Here is a 23,920-nt window from a genome sequence, read left to right on the forward strand (position 1 = left end):
CCTACACCAAGTATGATGACGTTTTAAAAATTTGGTTACTCTTTTTTGAAACATTGCAGATTGATACAAGAAAGAAAAAGCGCATATCGGCATTCAGGCCAAGCAGAGTTTTGGATGTACCGTTAGGATAAGTAAACTATTAAATGTAATAATTTATAAAACGATATCGTTATCGTATTCAAACAAAAAAAACATAGAAAGAATGAAAAAAAAACAATACTGAGCGGAGTCGTTTTGGCGGTTTTTTTATGTTCGAAAAATTAAATAGCAAAATCTTTTTTTTTAATCATAATATAGATACTTTTATACATATTTATTTGGTATTAAATAATATAAATACAGCTGATAAACCCGAATAATTGTCATACATTGGAGTATGATCTAGATAACGGACATACACGCGGCGCACACTGTTGACATGACACATTTTCCAAAACGGCAAAACTCTCATCACAATTAAACTGCCCCGCCCCCAACCCCACAAAAATAATGAAGCACTTTTATGCAAAACAAATACAAAAATAAAAACACAACATATATCACAATAATAAGTACAATAACCATACATAGTAATAATAATAATAATAATAATAATAATAATAATATACAGTAATAATAAGCATTTTCCCGCTCAGAATCTAAAACGACTACCTACGAAAACAATAAAAATATTATATATAATAATAATTATAAGTTGCTGTTGCTCGTGCACTAAGCATAAATAATAAACGATCAATACAAAAACATATTATACCTAACACATGCTAATATTATAATATGGTCAAATGGCATTTGGATTTATACACATGTTTAAGTAACAATAATAATTATGGTATTATTATCACATCAACAGATTCCATGTGGCCATCGATCATTTTTTATTTCATTAATTTTATCGACTATACAATAATAATAATAATAATAATATTTTACAGTAACCCGGCGGAATTTCGCTCTACGCATTATAATAATACATACGACATGTTCACTGATCCAAGCCCGGACTAAGAATTTTGAGGTACCTGGGCCAATTTGTTTAGAGGCCCCAATTTGAAATAATAAAAACATCGTCCATAATATTGTATTTTCGTGTCCACAAGACATAAAAACATGTATAACTCATATTAATATTCAATTCCAAAAATTATTTCTAGCTGCTGTTGGGCCTTTTTTTTTTTTATGTCATACCGTCTAAGTTTAGAAGTATTGAGTGTTTTATTTTCAAAACCCATGTTTTGTCTTAAAACAAATATTTTTATTCACATCAAACATTGAAGGTGTTGAGTATTTCCTTTTACGCATATTATATATAATATTTAATACGCGCATAGGTACGTAATGATTACAGTATTATGAAAGTATGGCGAACAATATTAGAGGCCTCTAAAAAAATGTCAAGTCTCGTGCCCCTCCCCCCCCCCCCACACTCTGCCACGGGGTCCCTTAATCCGGGCGTGCGACGATCCGAAAAACATTGGAATATAATAGGTAGTTTTTTTATAGTAATATTTATTATTTTATGGCTGTCGGCCTCAAGACATCGATCCCGATACCGATATGTAGGCGCCGTCGGCCGGCTTCGTCTCGCTGTTGGATCTCGTCGGCGGCGGCGCTTCTTTGCGGCCGTTGGCTGCCGCCGGCGCGTTGGCCATGGAATTGTTGTTGCTGCCGTTGAAGTTGTTGTTGTTGGCCAGACTCGAACTCCGCCGCCTTTGCCGGCTGTTTGGGATGCAGTAACCGCCTTTGCCGTCCTGATGGCTGATCAGTCTCTTATTCTTGTCGTCTCTGTCCAATTCGACCTGAAACATCGTTACGTATACCGAACACAATCGATCGAAGGAGGCGCGCGATATCGGCCGCAGCCAATTCCGTTTCGATTTATTTTTCACGAGGCAATACCTATACCGGTGTACCCAAACTCTGAGTTTTTGGTTGGTTGGGGGGGGGGGAGGAGCAGTAAAGTGATCGATTTCAATATTATAGCAGTGAAACTGTTGGGTCAGAAATATTATAATTTATTTATTACGACTTTATTTCGACATACCATTTTTTCATCGATTACCAAACCATTTGGAATTCCACCGCTAAAGGTAGAAATATTAATCGTTTCGATAGTTTTCACTTAAGCCAAATAGGGCTCGGTACTCACCCCCTATAAATCTCCCCCCCCCCGCGCCACACTATAAGTTGGAGAATATTATAATGACGCTCTTCTCTTGGCTATACAATATAGACGATTTTCAAGGGAGATAAAAAGATTAATTTAAAAAATATTCACTAGAAAAGGGACGTCAAGTATGCTCGCTATTGCTGCATCAGTTACAGGTACAAATGCACAATATCATATTTTATATCTCTACAAGGGAGGATAATAATGAGAAGACATCTGAAAAAGGATGTAGTGACGAAAAAGTCGAGTGTGAGACATTTATTTGAGGGTGGGTTGCTCGTTTATTCAGTCGTGCTATATAGGGTTGCTGACTGGTGGCGCTGCAGAAAGGTTGAAAGGTTGCCCAAAATTTTAATGGTAAGCAAAAATATTTTTATTTTGTTGTTAAATCTTGCATTTAAAAAATATAAAAATAACAAATTCTCATCATTCATAAATAATAAAGTTTCATATTATTTTGAAACTTTGGAACTCATTTTCAGACATACTTTAGAGATACCAACTTTGAAAAATGTGGTTCAATCATAACATATAGATACACTTGATATTCACGTCAAAATACAGTTCAGCGGGTTTTCCACTTTTCTACAGTGAATGTATATAATATAAATAATATATATGTATGATAAATAATGGAATAATACACATTGATGAATTAAGCTCAAATGAAACTTGTATTTCATTAAATCTAATACAATACAAACTGATATTCAAAATTGATACTGAATTTTTTGAAACTTTATTCATACAATATATTATTTGTTACTCGTGATCCGAAAAATGATCAAGATGTCAAATTTAAAGGTGCCTACCTACAATATTTAAGTCGGTTTTGGGTGATTAAAACGTCAACTTGAGACTTTTGACTTGTGGTACAATCTACTATTTATATAAATTAAGTTTTCTGTTTGAATAATTGATTTTGAATTAAAAGTTTTTTAATGTTACAAAGTGTAATAAGTCTGTTAATACTTATTATGCTTCTTGTTTATTACCTATAGGTATTATCATATTGTATTGTAATTGATATTATTAATGTAAAATATTAAAATATAATATAGATTATAGATATCATCAGTTCATCACTTTTCGTTCGAAAAGATCAACCTTTAAAAAATTATAAAGAATAGTATTAGAGGGACATTTTTACTTAAGTACCAACTTAACTAACTTTCAGAAATTGAAGTGAAAAATTGAAGCATTTTATCTACTTTAAAAAGTGACTTCAAACACACATATCATTAATATATTAAAAATTAAATTAATTAGTGCAATTAATACATTCATAATTGTTCACAGAATCTAAAAATGTGTTCTGCATACTGCATAGTGCAAATATTTAATACCTACAAGTTATTATTATTATTAAGGATGATTTGATTAGGTATCATTTACATGATTTTCTATGATTTCATATTTTTATTCAACAACTATCAACTCTTTTGATTTGCTAATTGAAACCTATAGTTGCCACTGAAAGATTAATTAGTAAAAAAAAGAATATATATTTTTTTTAATGCATTTTGACGTTAATATTTTTATTTTTTATTTACCCTTAAACAAAATTTAATCAAAGATTTCGTAAAATTAATAAATAAATAATCATAATATTATTAAACTGCGTTATAATAGGTACCTTACTACTATTTTAATAATACTGATATTGATAAAATTGTTGTACTTTTCGATACAATGGTTATCACTTTATCAGTATAGCGAAATCGAATTTAATATTCAAAAGTTATAATTAATAGAAAAAAAATATCTTAGTCGTTTACTTTCTGGCGTGACGTTGTCTTTCATGTCTTCGTGGCTGGAATTTTAGCGGGATATAAAACCTCCTAAAAACAAAACACCGTCGATAAACGATTTACCTAATAACTTTTTCACCCAACCTATCCTAATCGTATAACGCCGCCGCCGCCGTATAATCCAAACAAATTTTTTATCGGTGCGACATAATAACCACAAAATAGAATCCCTGGGTGTATAATATTATTTTTATATTACATTATAGTATGGTTGGACTTTATGTCGAGCGATCGATATGTACAGGCGCTCTTAAAATATCAGTTATAAGCGTTATCTCCCAAGAAATCGCGAACGCCCCGAATTATATTTCAACTCTATGTATGCTCAGCTACTGGGTAGTATAACAGGTATAATATATTATTATAGGACGCGCCGCGTGTGATTAACGGCCGTCGTACACGAACTACGGCAGCAGCAATAGGTTACCGGCTGGTTTTAATTTCGACTTACGTTTCTTATATTTACGTATGGCGATAATCTCTCGGACGTGTCTGATCCGCAACTCGAGCTTTCCGATAAGTCCGTGTTAAACTTTCTAGTGGCCCGAGGCGAAGACGGCGCTTTCCTCGCGCACATTTGCGTCTGAATGTGTTCGCAGACCCTCCGGAAACGTCTTATATTACCTGTGTCGCACAGCGAAATAACAACGTCTCAAAATGTATATTTACGTATTATGACCGAATTAAATTGTACAATATATCATAGGCAGGTCGCAGGTAACAATAATAGTGCCGCGGACCGCGACCGATACCTACCGGAGTGCAACGTGAATATAATGGCGAACAAATAATCCCTGGGAGAATGCGTGTTCGTGACGTCCGATAAATCAATTTGGAATCGCACTTGCCTCTGAAACATCGCCGTGCCGCCGGATCCACGTCTGTATTCAACCCGGAACGACAGCGCATTAATTACGGTGTGGCTCAACTCGGAAATCTGTAAAAGTAAAAAACATAAAAAACACATGATTTCGAACCGTCGACGTCAATCGCTTGGCCAGCGGTTTATGAAGCTCGCGCGAATTGGTTAGGTACACTTTATATAATATACATGTATAGGTGGTTTAGCATTCATTCAAATATCGAGCAACAATAGACCCAACACCCAAGTAAGTACACACAGACCATTGACCAATGAACGATGATGACATAATAGCGTGGAACAATAAGCACTATGTACGGTACCTACCTAGCCAGGTTTCTACAATTCTTAAATTTCTACTTTCTAATGTCAGAATAAGTAACAAGTAATAGAAATATATTTTTAAATTTAAAATAATGATCAAAATAGGGCATTGGTACTCATTGGTGACATTTAATAGCGAACAAATCCATCAGAATTTTCACCAACAATTTTTGAATTAAATGAAGATAATTATAATAATTGATTTTAATTTTTATAAATCTATAAACGCCTTTCTTCTGTAGAGGCAAACAAACAAACATTTTTTCCATTGTCCCTATACCTATGAATATTAATTAAACAATGGCAAACCATTTAATAGATTTCGAGTGGGCATTGGCCCCAAAGCTCCTACGCACTGGCTACGGCATTGCGTTATACTATATAGTCACAGTTGCGTGATAGAGTTTTCGATATATAAATTCCAACTAGTGTATGGTGTTTGGAAATTCATGTTTTTCAAATGAGAAATACTCATTTTTATACTTTAAATATGTAGTCAACAATTTTCCCGAAAATGTTGACTTATCAAAATCGAAATTCAAACTACTAGTTTTTGCGTTACTCGACTTTGTGAACTATGGATGAAGATATATGATGTTTAAAAGTTGTAATGGCTATGGCAATTTGAAAAATGTAATAATTTAAATTAGATTAATCAAAATTTTTAATTTTTAAAAATGATTCAAGTTTAAGTTAGGGTACATAATAAATTAATAAATACTAAAGGTAATATTGTATCTAATTTATATTTTTTTATACGATTTTTAAGAATAAATCTTTATTATAATGTACATTTACTGAGAAACTAATCGTTCAAAATTTGAATTATATACACATAAATACATATTAATAATTTACCGTAGAAATAGGGGTTCTCATCTGAAAAATAGAATTTTGTATCGCCAAAGGACACTCTTTTATTAGTAAGATAAATCTCAATAATTTTAAAACATGGTACCAGGTACCTATTTAAGTACATTTAAAGAACTCAGAAAATCGGAATTTGAATAAATTCATCATTAAAGAAAAAAATAAGGGTGACCAAGCTTGGTGAATAATCCTGTGTATTACATTTCAGTGGTATTTTAATATTTATTTTATTTTTTTATGTTTTAAAATCAACTCAAAATAATTTTAATTTTTTTTTTGCGCATTATTGCGAGTATAAAAATAATTATTATTGTTATACTCGCAATAATGCGCATATTGTTTACACAGTTATAATTTTTTTCTTAGCTAATATTTAAATGAGAAAAAAATAATAACGAATGACATCAATATATACTTTACGATAAAATGTGGAGATCATAATGTGGTTTGATAAATGCAATAGCACTTGAAGATAATTGGATCTTTGAGATAGAAAACCTTAACTTAACAAATTATGACTTTGTATGCTCACTACCTATTTATCATACACGAAATCTAAAGAAGAGGCCATCGAGTGAAACTTAAAATTATAAAACCTAAGCAAAATATTATGTTCAGTGGAAGTAAAAATCGAATTTTTTGTATAAAAATTTTGATGGAAAAATGTAGGTTCAGCTTATGTGTGATTACGTATACTCGAGAACAGCGTCAAGGAAAATATTAATTATTTAAATGCGTGCAATAAACGAAACATTAAATGTATTAATACTGTTTGAAAGGTGATAATATAATAACGTTGTTTCGATCTAAAAGCGTACCTAACAATTAAATTATCAAATTAAATTTTATACAGTCGTTAATTATTAGTTTATTGTTATAGGTACACAATGTAGTTACCTATGTATCATATGCACTTAAATATTTGAATATATAAACTACACAAATTTAAAATTAATGTTTTAATTATTAAATACATTTACAATATAGACTGGAGTATTCAATCACATATTTATATAAAAATAAAAACAGTCAAGTACCTACATATTATGTAAATATATCTACACATATTGTCTAATAGGTAACTCAAGCTTTAACTATGAACAGTTATAACCAACCAAACAAGTGTCAGATATTGGTATCAAAAAGATTTACAATGTAAATTAAAAGTGTAAGTCTATGTAGTCTGATAATCTGAATGTTGATAATATGCACTATATATGCAATGTTTTGACGAATAGAAAAATAAAAGGAATCAGACATTATAATCCTATAATTATGTGCCTATATCAATTTCATAATAATTGTTTAGATTTTATAAATTAATACTATACTATAACATAGTCAATTACCATGTAACTATTATGATTCGGGTGATACACACAGGTTCTCCAGCCGTACAAAAACGAATCAAATCGTGTTATACCTATTGTTATTGTAATATATGTTGTCGAATGTTTTCTAGACACGATCGATCGATGTCGCAATAGGCGGGAAAGAATAAGGCTCGTATATGGGTGTTTATTACAGATGTAAGATGTTCTTAGGATTTATCGCTTGAAAGGCTTATGTAGTCCTCAATATTCCCCTCCCATAATCAACATAATGTTAACACAGTTCTTCTCGAAATTCCTACAGATATAAAAAAGACATCGACTGCGCAACAGCGTCTTGTAAAAGAAGGGTGTCAGCATTTATTGATTTCACAAAGGTTAAGCTGCACTCTAATTGCTAATTGCCAAATTAACACTAAGACTATCTAGTGTATTCATAAGATAATGATAAAAAAAAGCGAGAATAAGCTACAATGACGTTTGGGGCGATTGAGAGGGTGGCAACGATGCATCTGACGTTGTTCCCTTTACCCCCAAGCCTCCCTTAGTACACGATCGAAGGTGCATCATGTCGATAACAACAATAACTGCAATATAAATATAGTAAAATAAATTATATTATGGAAATGCAGAGCGCTACATGCAGCACTATTCATTTTTTTTTTTATTTGAACTAAAAACTTAAGTTTCATATTATCCGATTGTATTTGGTCGTTAAATTTGCAGGCAGTGCTCACAAAAGCGTAATTTTCATTATTTTTGTGAAAGCACGAAGCGACAGTGACTTAATTTCAGTATTTTGTTAAGATCACGTTTTTTTAAGTTTACAACGGCTTCTATTTATTTTATTTATTTTAGAATGAGATAAAAATACTTTATTATAGTCATACAGTTCATTGTAAATGCTTGTAAATAGGTGGGTGGTAACAAAAATGGAAAATTGTAGTATCGCTTTTGCTAAACGCTATATTATTATACCGACGATAAAAAAAAATCCGTACCCTACCTACGTAGCTCCGAAAAAGCATTGCGTTACTGCAGTATGGCGTCTCTATATACTTTATACCATCGGCGAACGAAGTCGTTTTGCCAAACAGTTTGAAAAAAACAGAAGTTGATAAAAGGAGGGTCTCATTCGAAAAAACATGAATACATCGACAAAGGGACACGCTCTTGTAACTCCATGAAAAATTTCCATATTCGTATCTTGAGTATACTTAAAAATTCCAAAAATCAGACGCATGATTAATTTAAGGATGGAAAAGGGGTTGCTGGGTGAATCACACTGTATGTGTGTATGCGCCTGTGTGTGTATATTATTATGTGACACAAACGGGCAATTAAATCCAATATGGAGAACTGCAGTGTTCGTGTGCACACGCGTGCGGTTGCCAGGGAAACGTCGAGATCGCAGCGGATATCGCGACGGGTAGAGGATACACCGCCGTCGCGGTCTGGTCGTCGACTGCGATTTTCACTTGCAGTCGGAGGACGGTCGCCGAGTGCAGATCGGCCTACGAACTACACCCTACAATTTGATTACCGTGTATTATATTGTGCACACGTTTTCACTATACGCCACCACGAATCGATATCGTCAGAGAATCTGTTAGATTTTTCCGCTAGGTACTGGACGCATTTTCACATCGTAGATAATAATATTAAGGCTGTCGAAAAAAAAGAAAAACAAACGTTGGAATGCAATTATATTACAGTCGGCGTATCTAGGCGCAGTGAGCGTTTAACATTTTGGGGAGAGTTCGGTCCGATATACCTATCATATAAATATTACTAAAATACTATACACACTATGGACTAATACCTAAAACGATTTTCCTCGCTTTGTTCGGATCAGGATCGCTTAAATTTATTAAGTAAACGGATGGACCGGATACGACCGCACTTTTCGTGTTTGATGTATATTATGATTTATTGCTGACAAGGTCCAAACTTTTTAAATTTGATTATACATTTGATCAATATAGAAACTTAACACCCCGTAACAAATATACGAGTATGTGTGTAAAACTTGAAATTTCACAAGTCAAGTAAAAGTGAAATAAAAAACACAATACTAGAGTACCTACTTACAATTACTATACTTACAGGGACAACTTATTGTGCACAACTTTGGTAAGAAAAATCACTATAGGTAACTTCTAAAACTATATATGCAGGCACTGAGTGCTTATGACTCTCAATTATTAAAATACATAGGATATAATGAAATGAGATTTAAATAATAATATTGTTTTAAGAGAGGTTAGAGGCTTAAACACCAAAGCTTATTCTTTTCGTACCGTAAGGTGCACTTCAATCGAATCCTACCATAGTAAATAATGCAGTAAATATAGGAAATAATAATAAACGGCTGTTGCACGAAAACGATTTTACAAGAAATACGATAAAAACGTAAAAACCATAGTAATTTATAATATTATAAAATGTGTGAACATTATCGATAAACTATAATATGACGTTAATATTAATAATTGGTGAAAGATTCAAATCTCTATAAATATAGTGTTGATACTATATACAAATTATTACAAAAACCGAAATCGATTTAAAAAAAAAAAATGTAAAAACGGATGTAGATATTGTGAATTTGAGCCTTTTTTCAGCGCTTTTCCCTTACACTCTGGTCTATAGTATATTATAATATGGTAAACGTTGTATAAAAACGTGTGAAAAATCAAAATATAACCTCTCAAGTTCAAGTACACAATCGACGCATGATTTTCCATCGAAAATCATAAAACCAGGTAAGCATTCTGCTTACAGATCTAGGTACCAGCAAAAAAATAATCAGACATGAAAAAATTGAAATTCTCCCAGAATTTAAAGTGTTAGTACACGTCATATTTTATTTATTCTTCAAACACATTACAAGGAAAGCACAAATGTATAGGTAGGTAGGTACTATATCGATTGTCATGGTTAAGTTTTTCTACTCAGTATAATATTTTTGTATTCAATGTGCACGACTCACAAAGCACAATCGTCGTTTTAAATCAAAATACCTACTATCGATATCTCATTTTAATTCCACATAAATATTGAAACATAAACCTGGTTTCAAGTCACTAGCAGTCACTAGCAGAGTAGCAGACTGATAAATTGAGAACGAGAAGTTGTCAACTGTTTGAAATATTTTGAATCGCGTGCAATCGATAATCGATATTAGTCATTATAATATTATTGTGGTGGCTTGGCGAGGAGTGGTCACACGTTCAATGTGCGGCAACGCTCTGAGTATACGTACCGACCGTTATTTCTAGCACTCGGATGGGTGACCACCCGCGTTTTCAGCAACATACCTATCCTTGCCACACATTCAAACGTGTTCCAACCAACCGTCCCCCACACACAATACCAGGCTAATGACCTTAGTAGTTGGAGTCTTATCCAAATTAAAACAAATATATATATATATTATTATTTTGCTGTTCGTTCAAAATGATATTCTTATTTCGTGTCTTAGCTATCAACATGACATAAAATTACACACCTTTTCCACAAAAATGGTAGTCACGTATTTTGTTGATATGAACAAGGACAGAAAACCTTAATATTATTCATAGTATTTACTCAATTTAGTACATTTTTGGATATGCATAAGACTGCTATAATTTTCAATATAACATTTTTATCTACATCTTAATGTGATCAATGGTTTATAAAATCAACAGTTTACTATAGGAATTTTAAAACAAAGACCTAAAACCAAATTTTATATTATGTCATGGTACTATATAATAATTGGTCTTTTAATGAAATAATGCAGTGAAGATAATTCAATCACAATTGTATGGCTAAATGGCTTCAAGCAGTCAAAATCAAAAGTGATCAAATTATTATAATAAATCGTAACGTAACATAATTATTATATAATTTTACTAATTTTAGGCTAAAATAGTAATCAAATTACACGGCGCTTAAGTGCACTAACTATACAAATATAGCTTAATTTCATATATAAATATATTTTTTTTAATAATCATAAAATCGGATTTATTAAATTTGTAAGTATAATAATAAAAGGAACAGTTAAAAAGTATAAATGAGTTTTGACTGGTATTAATGGAGATGATACTGACTTGGTATCCGTTTAATTTAAAAAAATTATTCACAATATAAAATATATATTATTGAGTTATAATCATTACACAAAAAAAAATATATACAAAATGAATCAATATACTAGTAAAATTGTGTATGGAAAAACAACGCAAATGTGATAGATACAGTATCAGTAATTCAAGTATTACTAATTATTTGAAGAAAATCTGCTTCAAGTTCACACCAAAAATTTAATTTATTTAAATTTAGTTTAAGTGTTACATAATATCTGACTGGTTGGTTCCACTCAAACTTGGATACGATTAATACCAAACATTTGTAACCATGCCCAACTTACTTCTAGGTTGATAGCAGTCTTGGTCAAAATATGCATATTGACTACTATCTCATGTGGGAATCAACTTCAGCTTTGGAATTAGTATTATTATAACCAACGCTTGATCAATTTTATTTTATAACCCTTAATAGTTGTATGTTTGCTTCCGTTTATCAGCTATCTTAACCAGTTACCACAGTAAGAACACAAGTGAACAAAACAGCTTATGAGGAATCAGCTATATCAATTAACTTTTAAATTATAATAATATATCGTACAAAAACATAAAGTATTTGTTAAATGTTAATAGGTAGTACTATTTGTTTTTAGATTTAGATTTCATGAGCATATTTTCTTAAGTTTGCAAAATAAAATTAGGATGGTAGTTGCTACACAATAATGTATTATATGTATTTGATTTAAAAAAAAAGTATTATTACTAAAAAATTGTTAATTTATTTTAAAAAACTATAATGATGTGGAAGTTGTCCAAAGCGGGGAGGCGGGAGGGCTTTGACTTCCATTTCACTGTATTATATCATTATTTATAGAATTTTAGTACGATTTTTAAAAAAAAATTCGGTACGTCTGAGCCTGGTAATACGTGGTATACTGACCGGTATACATAAACGGCCCAATTATGGAATGTGGTACACTGGTTATACAGGAAAATACATTGGCTTTGCAAATTTAGCTCGATGATCACAGATACGGTTTATTGTGAACTTAAAACAAGAAATCTGGGTTTATATTATTAGTTTATCAACTTCGAACAAAATACTTGATTAAATACACATATTATCGTTATTGCAGTGCAAGCCATGTCACTTGCACATCACTAGCTCATTTGACGATTATAAGTTATAAGTGAAGAATCAACTACACATTTTTAATAATGTTTGGCAAGAAATGAAAAAGTGGAGTGTAATAAATATGGAAGTGAGATAAAAATGTTTATGACCTTACAGGCGACCTGGAAAAAGAAAGGAGAGTTTAACGCTGCAAACGAACAAGAATGTAAAATTGTGAAAACAACTCGAAGCCTAAAGTTTTGACCTTACTTTTCGGAAAAAAATATGTTGTATTTCAGTAAAGAGTGCCAGAGTGCGGCAATGAAACAGGCGAATTTATAAATATATTGATATAGTAATCTACTATTTCACTGCCCCACCATCTATGTATCTATTAATTTATTATTTGATTATTGTTTCTCCGTGTATTTAATGTAAGACCATACAATTTAAAAAACCTAACATTTAAATTAAGATTACATTTTTCCTGGACTTTTTCTTTTGAAGAAGGACCTTGGATTATTTTCGACATCCTTTACATTTTTCAATACTTGTCGCATCTAAAATTTCAACGGAAATCAATTCAGCTCACCTTTTAAAACACATAATTCCAAATAGGAACTATATACCTAAGTTACTCACATTAATAGCATAAAAACTTTAACTAATACCTATGATATCTATTAAAAATTATATAAAGCAGGGTTCACTGCATTATATCATTACGAGACACACTAAGATAGCAAGTCGGTATCCCACCCGACAAATTCGAAATGTGTAACTGAGTGAAAATAATTGTTTTTCCAATTCAAAAATATCGGAATAATATTATTTATTTATTCTCGAAACACGTATATGAAAAAATTACAAGAAAACGAAATTTGTATGTTTAAATTATACATTTCACATACATGTTTTATTTTATTTTTACATTTTCAAGTGTAATTTCAGTTTCCACGAATCTCAGGTGTTTAGAATTCCAGACCGAGATAGTTTATATACCTGTACAACCGATCGCATTTCCAATTCCGATGGTAATGCTATAAATCCGTTGTAGTTTTTATCAAGTAGGTGTATCGCACACAAATACCCCGAAATCGTTAATAGAACTCGTATACAATTACGGAATGAATGCGCATTTGCTTTTGTTGGTATGTACATAAAATTACAAATACATGTGGAAATAAACAGGAAGCATACCATTCTCATTCCATTTGTATCATTTTTTTTCAATAATGCATATAAATTCAAGCTATGGTTTTTAGAATTTTTAAGTATTTTATCTTTTCCCTATTATACTCATTAACTATGTTTTCAGAATTTTAGATATTTTGATTTGTGTGAAGTAGTTTTACAATTAATGTCTTAATATTCCATATGAGAACTGCCCTTCATTACTTTACAATGTTAAGAAAACACCAATTTAAAAATGTCTATAAATCTAAATCCTTAACTTTGTGTTCTGCTAAGGATAATACTATCTTTAATAATACTATTACATAAAATATACAACATAGGCAGGTACCAGGTACCTAGGTGATATTCGGTCTGGTAAGCAAAATACCTACTTAACTTTACAAGCATAAAATGCTAATATCTATATTTTTAAAATTAATTACTATAATTTTCAAATTGTCATAGCAGCAACCTGTTTGTATATTATCACTGTGGACTATATATATATATAGTATATTTTAGTACAATACATATATTCTAAATACCTAATTCAGAAACTACTAGTTAGAATTTTTATCAACGTTTAAAGAGAAAACCGAGGAACTTTCTTTGCTGTAATATGTGTCGAGTGTACCAGGTTATTGAGTAGTCACTGTAATGGATGTGTTAAATTAGAACTCAACATTAATCATTGTAAACGATGAAAAACGATTCTGAACGGAGACGGCCTGTCGGTCTATATTTCTAAGAGTATTTTGTTATTAATTTATAATGCAGCTATAACACCTATGGGTAATTTTGTTCTATCAGTAAAACAATCGATTGAATGCATTTTTAACAAAAACAAATCGCCTTTTAATAAATATTAATTAGGGTACTATAATATTATTTAATTTAGTATAACTATCTGTATTAACTTATCAATTAAAATTTAATTGTTAATTTAAATGCATTTGAAGTCATATCTGAATGTTCAAAGTTTCAACGATGTTTTTCAACTACAACAAAGTAACAAAACTAGTTGTATTACTAACCAACGTCGTCAAAATTTGAACTTCAATCTCTGAAATAAAATGTACGTGACTTTTCGCTTTTGTAAATGTCAGTAGCAAAAGCATAACAAAGTGTTAAAATTTAAAGTTTTATGAATTTTTAACTATAAAACTATCATGTTTTCGTAGTTTGGTCGATTTTCGTAAATATTTGTATACTTAAATCACTTATAAAAAATTGTAAATACCTATTTACTATATTTTCTAATATTGATGTAAGAATAACTTATGAGGAGCCTCGTATTAAATTTTTAACCACTTTTACTAAAATTGTACTATACAATATACATAAAATTGTATAATACCTAGCGAAAAAAAGGTCGACATTTTAAAATATCTATAATTTGCACAAAATGAGTATAAGTGTTTTGAAAGTTATCTCGTGTATTGTAAATGCTAATATGCAAATTTTAAGCGTACAATTTTTAATTTTTTAATTATACTGCAATAAAACAATATACATTTTTTTAAATATGGTCATGTGGAAATATACCACGTTTTTATTCTTCCTGATTAAATTTTATAAAAAGACTCGACTTTTTTGACAATTGATCCCCCAAAGTTCCAATTTGTTTTTATAAAAACCACTCACAAAGTTTAAGATAGCATTTTTACTGTTCCAAAAGGTCATGAGTCATAACAGACAAAAAACACACATCATTGTAAAATCAATACACTTAACGTTCCGGTCAGAATCTACAAAATGATAGACTTAACAATTTACAATGATAAAAGAAAGTTTGACGAAAATAATTTTGAATCGATTTAGAAAATACTAAATGGCATCTAGTCTAATCAAAATATTAAGAAAATATATGTTTCAGTATACGTCATATTTTTATCGTACAAAAGAATTCTAAAATTTAAATTTAAATAAATCGCTAGTTTAAAAAAAAATGGGAATAAGCAAGCTTGGTAAGCCCTGTGTGTATATTATATATTCACTTTTATTACTAAGTCATTGAAGTCCATACCGATCAACGTTTTAATTAAGTTTATTTTTGTTAAAAATCAAAATTGGTACAAATTTTGTTTTCTAAATTATGATGTGTTGTAATGTTTTAGAGTTGTGTAAGTAAAAATGCTTACAGAAGCGCATAAAACTATTGATAAAATTACTAATTCGTGATAAAATAATCATTTTGTATATTTTATGTTTGTAATTAGATAAGTTTCAAACGAACCCGGAACCAACGAATGAAATTTTCTCAGAACGTGTAGCACCAATTTAATAATAAATAATAATAATAATATTAATTCTACTTTTTCTAAGGTTATTTTTATGTTGGCCGGAAACGAGAAAACCAGGGCGAAAACCCCGTTCATAGGTGATCGCTATACATTCGCTATTTCTACGCTTAGGTAGTTATACTTGCAAGTTTTTCATTTTCATTTTTTAGAGTGCGTGACTACATATTTCCATTTTAAAATCGACGTGTCGTCGGGATTCGTGACACTATAAAGAGTAAAGAATAACGTCTTTTCTGAAAATTCAAGAATATTATGATAATATATGATATTTTATTGGTGACGAAAGTGTGTGTGGCGAAAAATAATAACATTATAATCGTTTTGTGCATATATATATATATATATATATCGGGCGTATATTTTATATTGTATTGAATAATGTGTACGTACTGACGCGGCATCGCAAACGCCAACATTTGTGACACTTTGACGAACACTGCAGTAATAATACGATAATATAATACGTGATGCATAATTTATTGTTGAAAATACTTATATATGGTATCGATGTGTAACGTAATTTATTTTCTCGAGTATCCGCCATTGTGCGCATGGGAGAGTTTATTTATCGATAGAATTACACAGTCTTCATACCTATTATTATAATAATATGTTTCACAACATTATACTTTCGGGTGATGCATTATCATAATAGTACTATGCACTATGCAGGCATATTGGATCGACGAAAAAAATAACCGATAAAAAATAAAAATGTTAGTAATGTTGAAAGTAAGTAAGTAGATATAGGTGTACTGATAACTAAAGCACTTATCTACTACGTTTTTGAAAAATAACATTTTACACATATTATTGTTATCAGGTATACATATTTACAATAGTATTATATAGTAAAAATAAGGCTTAAATGCTGTAAGCAAGTATATAGGTACACCGATTAAATATGCATGCAGTACTTACTTAGAAAAGCAGAAAAACTCAATGTAAAAAAAACTAAAAGTAAGCACTTATAATATGTTTTTTCTATTTTTGGATTTGCATGTTTTACATTGAAAATTAAAGAAAGTTTATTTTAAGTTTTAAGTTGCTTAAGCTATTATTACGTCTCTCTATTCTAATGCAATCAAGTTATAGTATAGACTATAGATATATATATAAGGTCTTAGTAAGACAAATATACAGTGTGATTCACCAAGCACGCTCATCACATTTTTGTTCTTCAACAATGTAATATTATTCAAAATATGATTTTTGGAATTATTTTATATAGTAACTTAAAGACTATATTATTTTGTTATTCTTGCGATTGTTTGTACTATTTAGGGAGTGTACTGTGGAGATATAAGCTTCTGTTTTTAAAATGGCTTTTTTATTGTGTATTTTTTAGTGGATCATTTTTCTGACAATATTGTCGAACTAAAATCAAAATTCAACTAATAGTTTTTCGAGTTAGGTATTCAATTTAGGGTACTAATTATAGTAGGTCAATTATTATGGGTTCAGAAGGTATAGGTGGCTAATACAGTTTCAAAATTTTAGTACAGTTGATAACTCAAATCTCAAAGGGAATAAAAATAAATTCCACTATATTTCGTATATTTTATTCACTGTATTTTTCGAGTTATAGTGTTATAATACACTTCAAACAAAACTTAAAAACGCTTCAATGACCAAGAAAAAAATTTGAATTATCAAGATTTTCGAGTTATTGACACTTGACTGTATAAATTATAAAAGCAGTTCAAGTCGACATCATAAATACTAGATTCAATACTATATCAATTTTATATTTTTGTAGAACAATGTTTATAGATAACTTTCCTACTAATATAATCATTTTAACAACGGACAAATAACACGTTCAAATTATATGTTATGTAGATACATCAACATTTTCAGAAAAATTAGCTACTTAATAGTTTACATTAGAAAGAGCTAGGAAGAGCGCTCTCGTTTAAAAAATAGAAATTTTTAACATCAGAGGACACTCCTTAAGTAGATATTTATACAAAACAAATAATTTCAATAATTTACAAATATGATATCTAAGTATATTTTTAAATTCTGAAAATCAGATTTTGAATAGCTGCATTACTGAAGAAGAAAAAAAAGAGTGAGTATACTTGGTGAATCTTTCTGCTTATATCGTTTGTCAAGAAAAAATCTCAAATTAATATCTTTAATTTTTTTTCTATACTTATTATAACTGTAATAAAATATTGTATTGGTCGTCAAATATATGCACCAATAGAATATTCAAATATGAACTAAAAATCGTTGGATCAGGAAATGAGCCCTTAACGTAAAAAAATCACTAAATATGCAAAAATGTGCTCTTAAAACTTTTTGACGTTGCGATCGTAAAGTAATAAAATTAATTTATAGGTCCCCTAGCAATAATAAGCTGAAAAAAAACACGGAAATCTAACAAAGTTCGATCCCTCGTATAATATATTTTATAAGCACTTGTGCAGGTAGGTACATCACACCCGCCACACACACACACACACACACACACACACACACACACACACACACACAGCATATTATTATGTTATATAACATGGGCATTAACCTAAGCCCAATATTATTACGTAGATACACAGAGCAACCGACGAAGTAGTGTGCTCTATCGGCGAAATTTTTTTTTATAAGGTCGATAATTTGATTTTGGTGTTTTTCAATCATTATACCTATACGGAATCGTTTATAAGCTCCTATATAATATATTATGTTTACGCCATTTTCAGATTTTTTTATATTTTGTAGACGTACTAGGTGAGAATATGACGGTAGAGCGAGAAATTTATTGGTTTTAAGGGGATCGGTGGCGGTGACGACTGTCTTTGTCTAACACACGCGCAACATAAGAATTCAGAGGTGTTTTTTGGCAAACTTACCGATTGATAAAGTGAAGCGATAAGAATTCTGAAAACAGATTTGAATTTGTCGTCAAGTCTTCTTGAGATCGGTCAGTCTACATTTTTGATTTTAGATTCTGAGTGAAACGATAAAAAAAAATAAAAAATAAAAAATAAAAAAACATTCATCGTTTCACTCAGAATCTAAAATCAAAAATGTAGACTGACCGATCTCAAGTAGACTTGACAACAAATTCAAATCAGTTTTCAGAATTCTTATCGCTTCACTTTATCAATCGGTACGTTTGCCAAAAAACAACTCTGAATTCTTAAGTAACGCATGTGTTAGACAAAGACAGTCGTCACCGCCACCGATCCCCTTAATGTTTTCCAATGAAGTATACGTTTTTTTTTTTTAGTTTTGTCGGTGTTGAATTTTTTTCTATGTTGAACGAGTGACCCGAAAGTTTCGGGTGACCTATCTTCCAATTGGAAACTTTTATCTCGTTCGTCAAACTTTAAAGAGGTAGTTTTTGTAATTATTTCCCTTCATAGAATTTCTCCAAGTGCCAGAAAAAACTATTGAAAAATTGTAAAATTCAAGACTCACTCGTTTTTAAAAACATCGGGTTTTGTCATTTTTGTTTCATAATAATAAATTTTAAATGTTTATAATTTACAAATTCTTATTTATTTCAATAATTTCTTTATAGATTCGAAGTATGCTTTTTTGGCTAACTGTAATTTTTAAAATGTCTTCTGTTTCTCATCAGTTGTATAATGTATTGATATAAAAATGTAAAATATGCAATTTGTAAGTCTATATGACTATAATCTATACTATATTTTAAAAATGTAATATTCAGTAAATTATATAGATAACCACATATTATTGTATTATTCTAACTTAAGTTATAAACCTTTGAAAACGCAAGTTACGACGTTATTTTGTTGGTATGATAATATATTAATTTAATATATATTACTTTATTGATGTTACAAACTGTTTGATCGTAGGATAAATATTATAGTCATTGTGTTTGGTTCTACAATTAAACCAATGGAATAGAAATTTATAAGTACTGAATTTGATGAAGAACAATAAAAATAAGGTGGAGTATCCAAGTATTGATCATGATAAATATAATGTTTTTTTTTATAATTGTCATGATTTTCAGTATCAGTTTGAATATTTCAGTTGAGTTCGAGTTTGGCAAATTTAAAAATAATTCTGTTCGTACTGAATAATTATAATACTACAAATAATTTTAAATTTTATATTCCGAAAGAGTGATCATTTTGATGCAGATGAAAAAATACAAAATACGGCTAGACTTTGAGCGGATAATTTTACATAGATTTAAATTCAAAATATAAATTTATTTAGTTATAAATTAATTGTTAGTAAGCTGTGTCTGAATCACAGTAAACTGGAATGGAGTTATAGCAGCACAAGCTTATGATTACGGATTAAATAATCTAGTCCATAATCTAGGTCATGGTTGGGACAAATATTTATCATACAATGTTGATCACCCCCATCGTCGATGTTAAACTTGTGGATTAAGCATATTACACACGATATTTTCACTCTTTTTTAAACTTAAGTTTCTTTATTGTTCAGATCCATCGTTTCTCTCTCCGTAATGTTGGACTTAAGGTATAATATGTTTAATGATGATAGAAATGCCGTATAAATGTTCATCATCAAAATATATGATCAGCTCCCCCTATCAAATGCACTGTGATCTGAAGGGTATAGTCTGGAGCTGCCTTTGGCTATTTTAATTTTGAACGTAACTTCAGTCTTTTTCAGCAAATGTTTTGCAAAATCACATCCACTAAAAACTTGCATATAATTTGTTCTTGTTAACTACTCGACGGCGCTAGCGGTGGTTAACATACTCGCTAGTTGATTCACGCCTATACTAAACTATCCACATATTATTATGTAATATGTTTAACATCAATGATAAGCTTCCTCTCAAATGTATTATGATCATAAGGACATATGGCCTGCATATAGATATGACTATTTTAACTTTGGATATAACTTCAACATCTTTTGGGCAATGTTTACAAAACCGCATCTACTTATTATAGACTTTTACGTACAATTAGTTTTTGTTGACGTCATCTATTCGGGATCGCACCGACAGTGGCTAACAATTTTTTACATAACTTATATTTAATATTACTCGCTAGCCTAATCACGTCTACAAAAAACGATCAGCTTACAATTCAACTCGACGGCGGCCATACGGTGTAAAGATTAACTGTTCCGGGAAGTATTATTGTTCTCGGTTCATTATAATATGCATTCGCAATTTCATCATACATAGGTACTATACACTGACTGGTACACTCGAGCGTTTGACCTAATTCGACTCGAGTTTTTAATAATAGTATTCAAACCGAGATTAGCAAAAATCGATGTATTCATATTATAATGTTTTCTTATTTATCGAATATGTTTCTCTCGGTTTTTAATACAATACAATGTGTATAGGTACGTAATCATTACATCTTAATTCTTATCAATCTATAGATTCTTTCATTCAATATTCAATAGATTAAACGATTATATCATCTTAGTCTATATAATATGTATATCTGTTGTACTCAGTGCTTGAATTGGAGGGGACGCTTGAAAAAAAATATTTTATCAAATTTTTTTTATACTTTTGCATCCTCTTTCTAAGTTATTTCCAATTCAAGCACTAGCTGGTTGCACTAGGAGTCTTGGAAACTAGATAGGTCTCTAAATCTTTAATACTACTTATACCTTAATGAGAATGGCTTTTCGCGTTTTGTGCAAAATCGTTCAGGTAAATAGTTGTAGAAACCCAATTACTACCCACGGGAAACTGAACGAATAAAAACACCCATGGCGCCATTTGTCTGGTTTACGAAGTGCATTTTTAAAAGCAATTTTTACAGATCCACTAACTTGGCCATGTTAAAAAACTTGTGTTGTTTACATTTTACTGTACATTTTTTCTCGGGTTTTAAACAGATTCGATAGCGAAGCTATTATTGCTTATTACACTTAAACCGAAATGTTAGGAATGCTGCATCCAATCAATCTTGTACTTACGACAACGATATGCGATTAACTGAGATGTACACTCAAGCTAAAATACACAAATATACCTATAGTGCCATTTTGTATTGGTTCATTATTTTTTTACAGATGTTTCAATGATATCTCTTTTATATATTTGCAACCCAATTATGGCATTATGAACTTAATGTTTAGTGAATAAGTTATAATTACATAATATTGTTTGTACAAGTCGTATTGAATCGATAAATTAATAATACGATAAAAATTAACATTACCAATAATACTAATCTCATAGGCGTTTATAGGGGCTGAAGTCACAGTTTCGAACAGCGGAGATACAACAATGATTTTTTTTTTTTTGGTTACCTAACTATAATTATTGTAATCGATTCTATATTTTTATTATTACTATTATAACCATTGATAAGAAGTATAGGTATGTATGATTATAAAACAAAACACATCTCTTTCAGAATTGAGAAACCTCAAAAATTAAATAATGATACCTACATAATATATTAATATTATATCTTGTATAGCGCTGCAGTTTCGACTTTCGACTAACGTCTGTTGAAAATTATCGGCACTTTACTATTTTACGGCGGTGTAAAAATGATTTATACGATTTATTTTTTTTAAACCGTTACTACCGCATTTTCACACCTAACCCCCGCGGCTCCACACATAGCACTTACATGATAATAATGTATACGTAATAATATTTATATTGAATAAATATATTATGTGGCTGACCACTGGGCCGATAATTTATTTTTATTATTTTCACACGATCGTACGGTAGATATTACATTTCATTTTCGCTCGAAGCACATGATGGAAAACATAATATTTTCGTACCTTCGTTATATTTTTGTCGTCGACGACTCGGTCCGGTGCTTCGCATACACGGGCACAGAAGGACATTCACAGGATTTGTACGCAGGACGATAAATTCATCAAGCACGCTCACTTCCATTTCGCCTTTCACTCAGGCCTATACTTTAATCCTGATGTTTTCAATTTTCATGCAAGTGCATTAGCTCAGAGACCGAATTTTCAAATACGTTCATTTTTTTTTATGGAATTTAATAAAAGTATGGTGTTCTGTATGGACACACTAATATTCCTATAGAACTTATATACGACCGAATGTTAATTAAATAATCACTGAATCAATTATAATGTCGTGTCAATAAATCAGATGATTTCCACAAAATTTTAAAATACTTTATATTTATATTCCCATCAATAGCCAAGACCGAAAGACTGTTCTGTGATACTAAGTACTTACACTAAATATTACGTCAGAGCTGTTTTAAATTTCCAATTTTATAAACTACAACTCATGCTTCATTTTTGTATTCGTTATCTGAACTGACATGAATAAAAATATACTTATGATTAATTAATGTAGCACTATTCTTTAGGAACGTTGATACAATGTTAATAAATCATAGCTATTAATGGGTTAGGTTAGCTTCTGTTTTTATACATTTATTTTATTTTAATGTTAACGGATTTGTTGGACTTGTTTGTTGTAGCGTCTAAGTGGAATTTTATTTGAGTATATTTTCGTTTCTTTTTGATATACGTTTTAAAAGACACATCAAATATTATTAATTTCTTAATATTAACTATTAAAAAAAGGGGAATAATGCTCTGCTGTACAGTAGATTACAAGTGGGTCATTGTAATGGATGATGTTAAATTAAATGTTATAAAATCATTGTAAGCGAAATACAATTCTGAGAGGAGACGGTCTGTCAGTCAGCCTATTATATAACAATATTTTTAAATTATAACAAAATAACTAAGATCTTTATTCTTTGTACATAGGTAGATAGTATATCTAATTTCGTCAATATTAGAATTTAGAATAACAATTTAAAAAAAAATTTAGTTATTTTGTTTGTTTATAGGTGACAGTATGAACTACGTATGAGATGCCTTGTTTAACATTTTCAATATTTAGGTATGAAAACTGAAAATGTTGT

At 30.3% G+C, this 23,920-nt stretch overlaps 1 protein-coding gene across 3 annotated transcripts in view; it reads right to left on the reverse strand.

Annotated features, from left to right (window-relative positions):
* Positions 1 to 922: 922 nt before the first annotated feature.
* Positions 923 to 23,920, reverse strand: part of LOC111035897 (serine/threonine-protein kinase BRSK2) — a 106,353-nt gene continuing 83,355 nt past the window's right edge. The window contains exons 13-16 of one of the 3 annotated variants that reach the window (XM_022317719.1): positions 4,738 to 4,918; positions 4,433 to 4,605; positions 3,949 to 4,011; positions 1,691 to 1,799 (exon numbers count right to left, since the gene is read on the reverse strand). In XM_022317719.1, coding sequence (XP_022173411.1) covers positions 3,970 to 4,011; positions 4,433 to 4,605; positions 4,738 to 4,918 — 396 coding nt within the window. In that variant the 3' untranslated portion in view covers positions 1,691 to 1,799; positions 3,949 to 3,969. Of the gene's footprint in view, positions 1,800 to 3,948; positions 4,012 to 4,432; positions 4,606 to 4,737; positions 4,919 to 23,920 lie in introns of all 3 variants that reach the window. The other 2 variants (XM_022317718.1, XM_022317720.1) reach the window with 2 other exon arrangements.

The sequence above is a fragment of the Myzus persicae genome, unplaced genomic scaffold, assembly GCF_001856785.1.
Source record: "Myzus persicae strain clone G006 unplaced genomic scaffold, MPER_G0061.0, whole genome shotgun sequence".
Lineage (NCBI taxonomy): Eukaryota > Metazoa > Arthropoda > Insecta > Hemiptera > Aphididae > Myzus > Myzus persicae.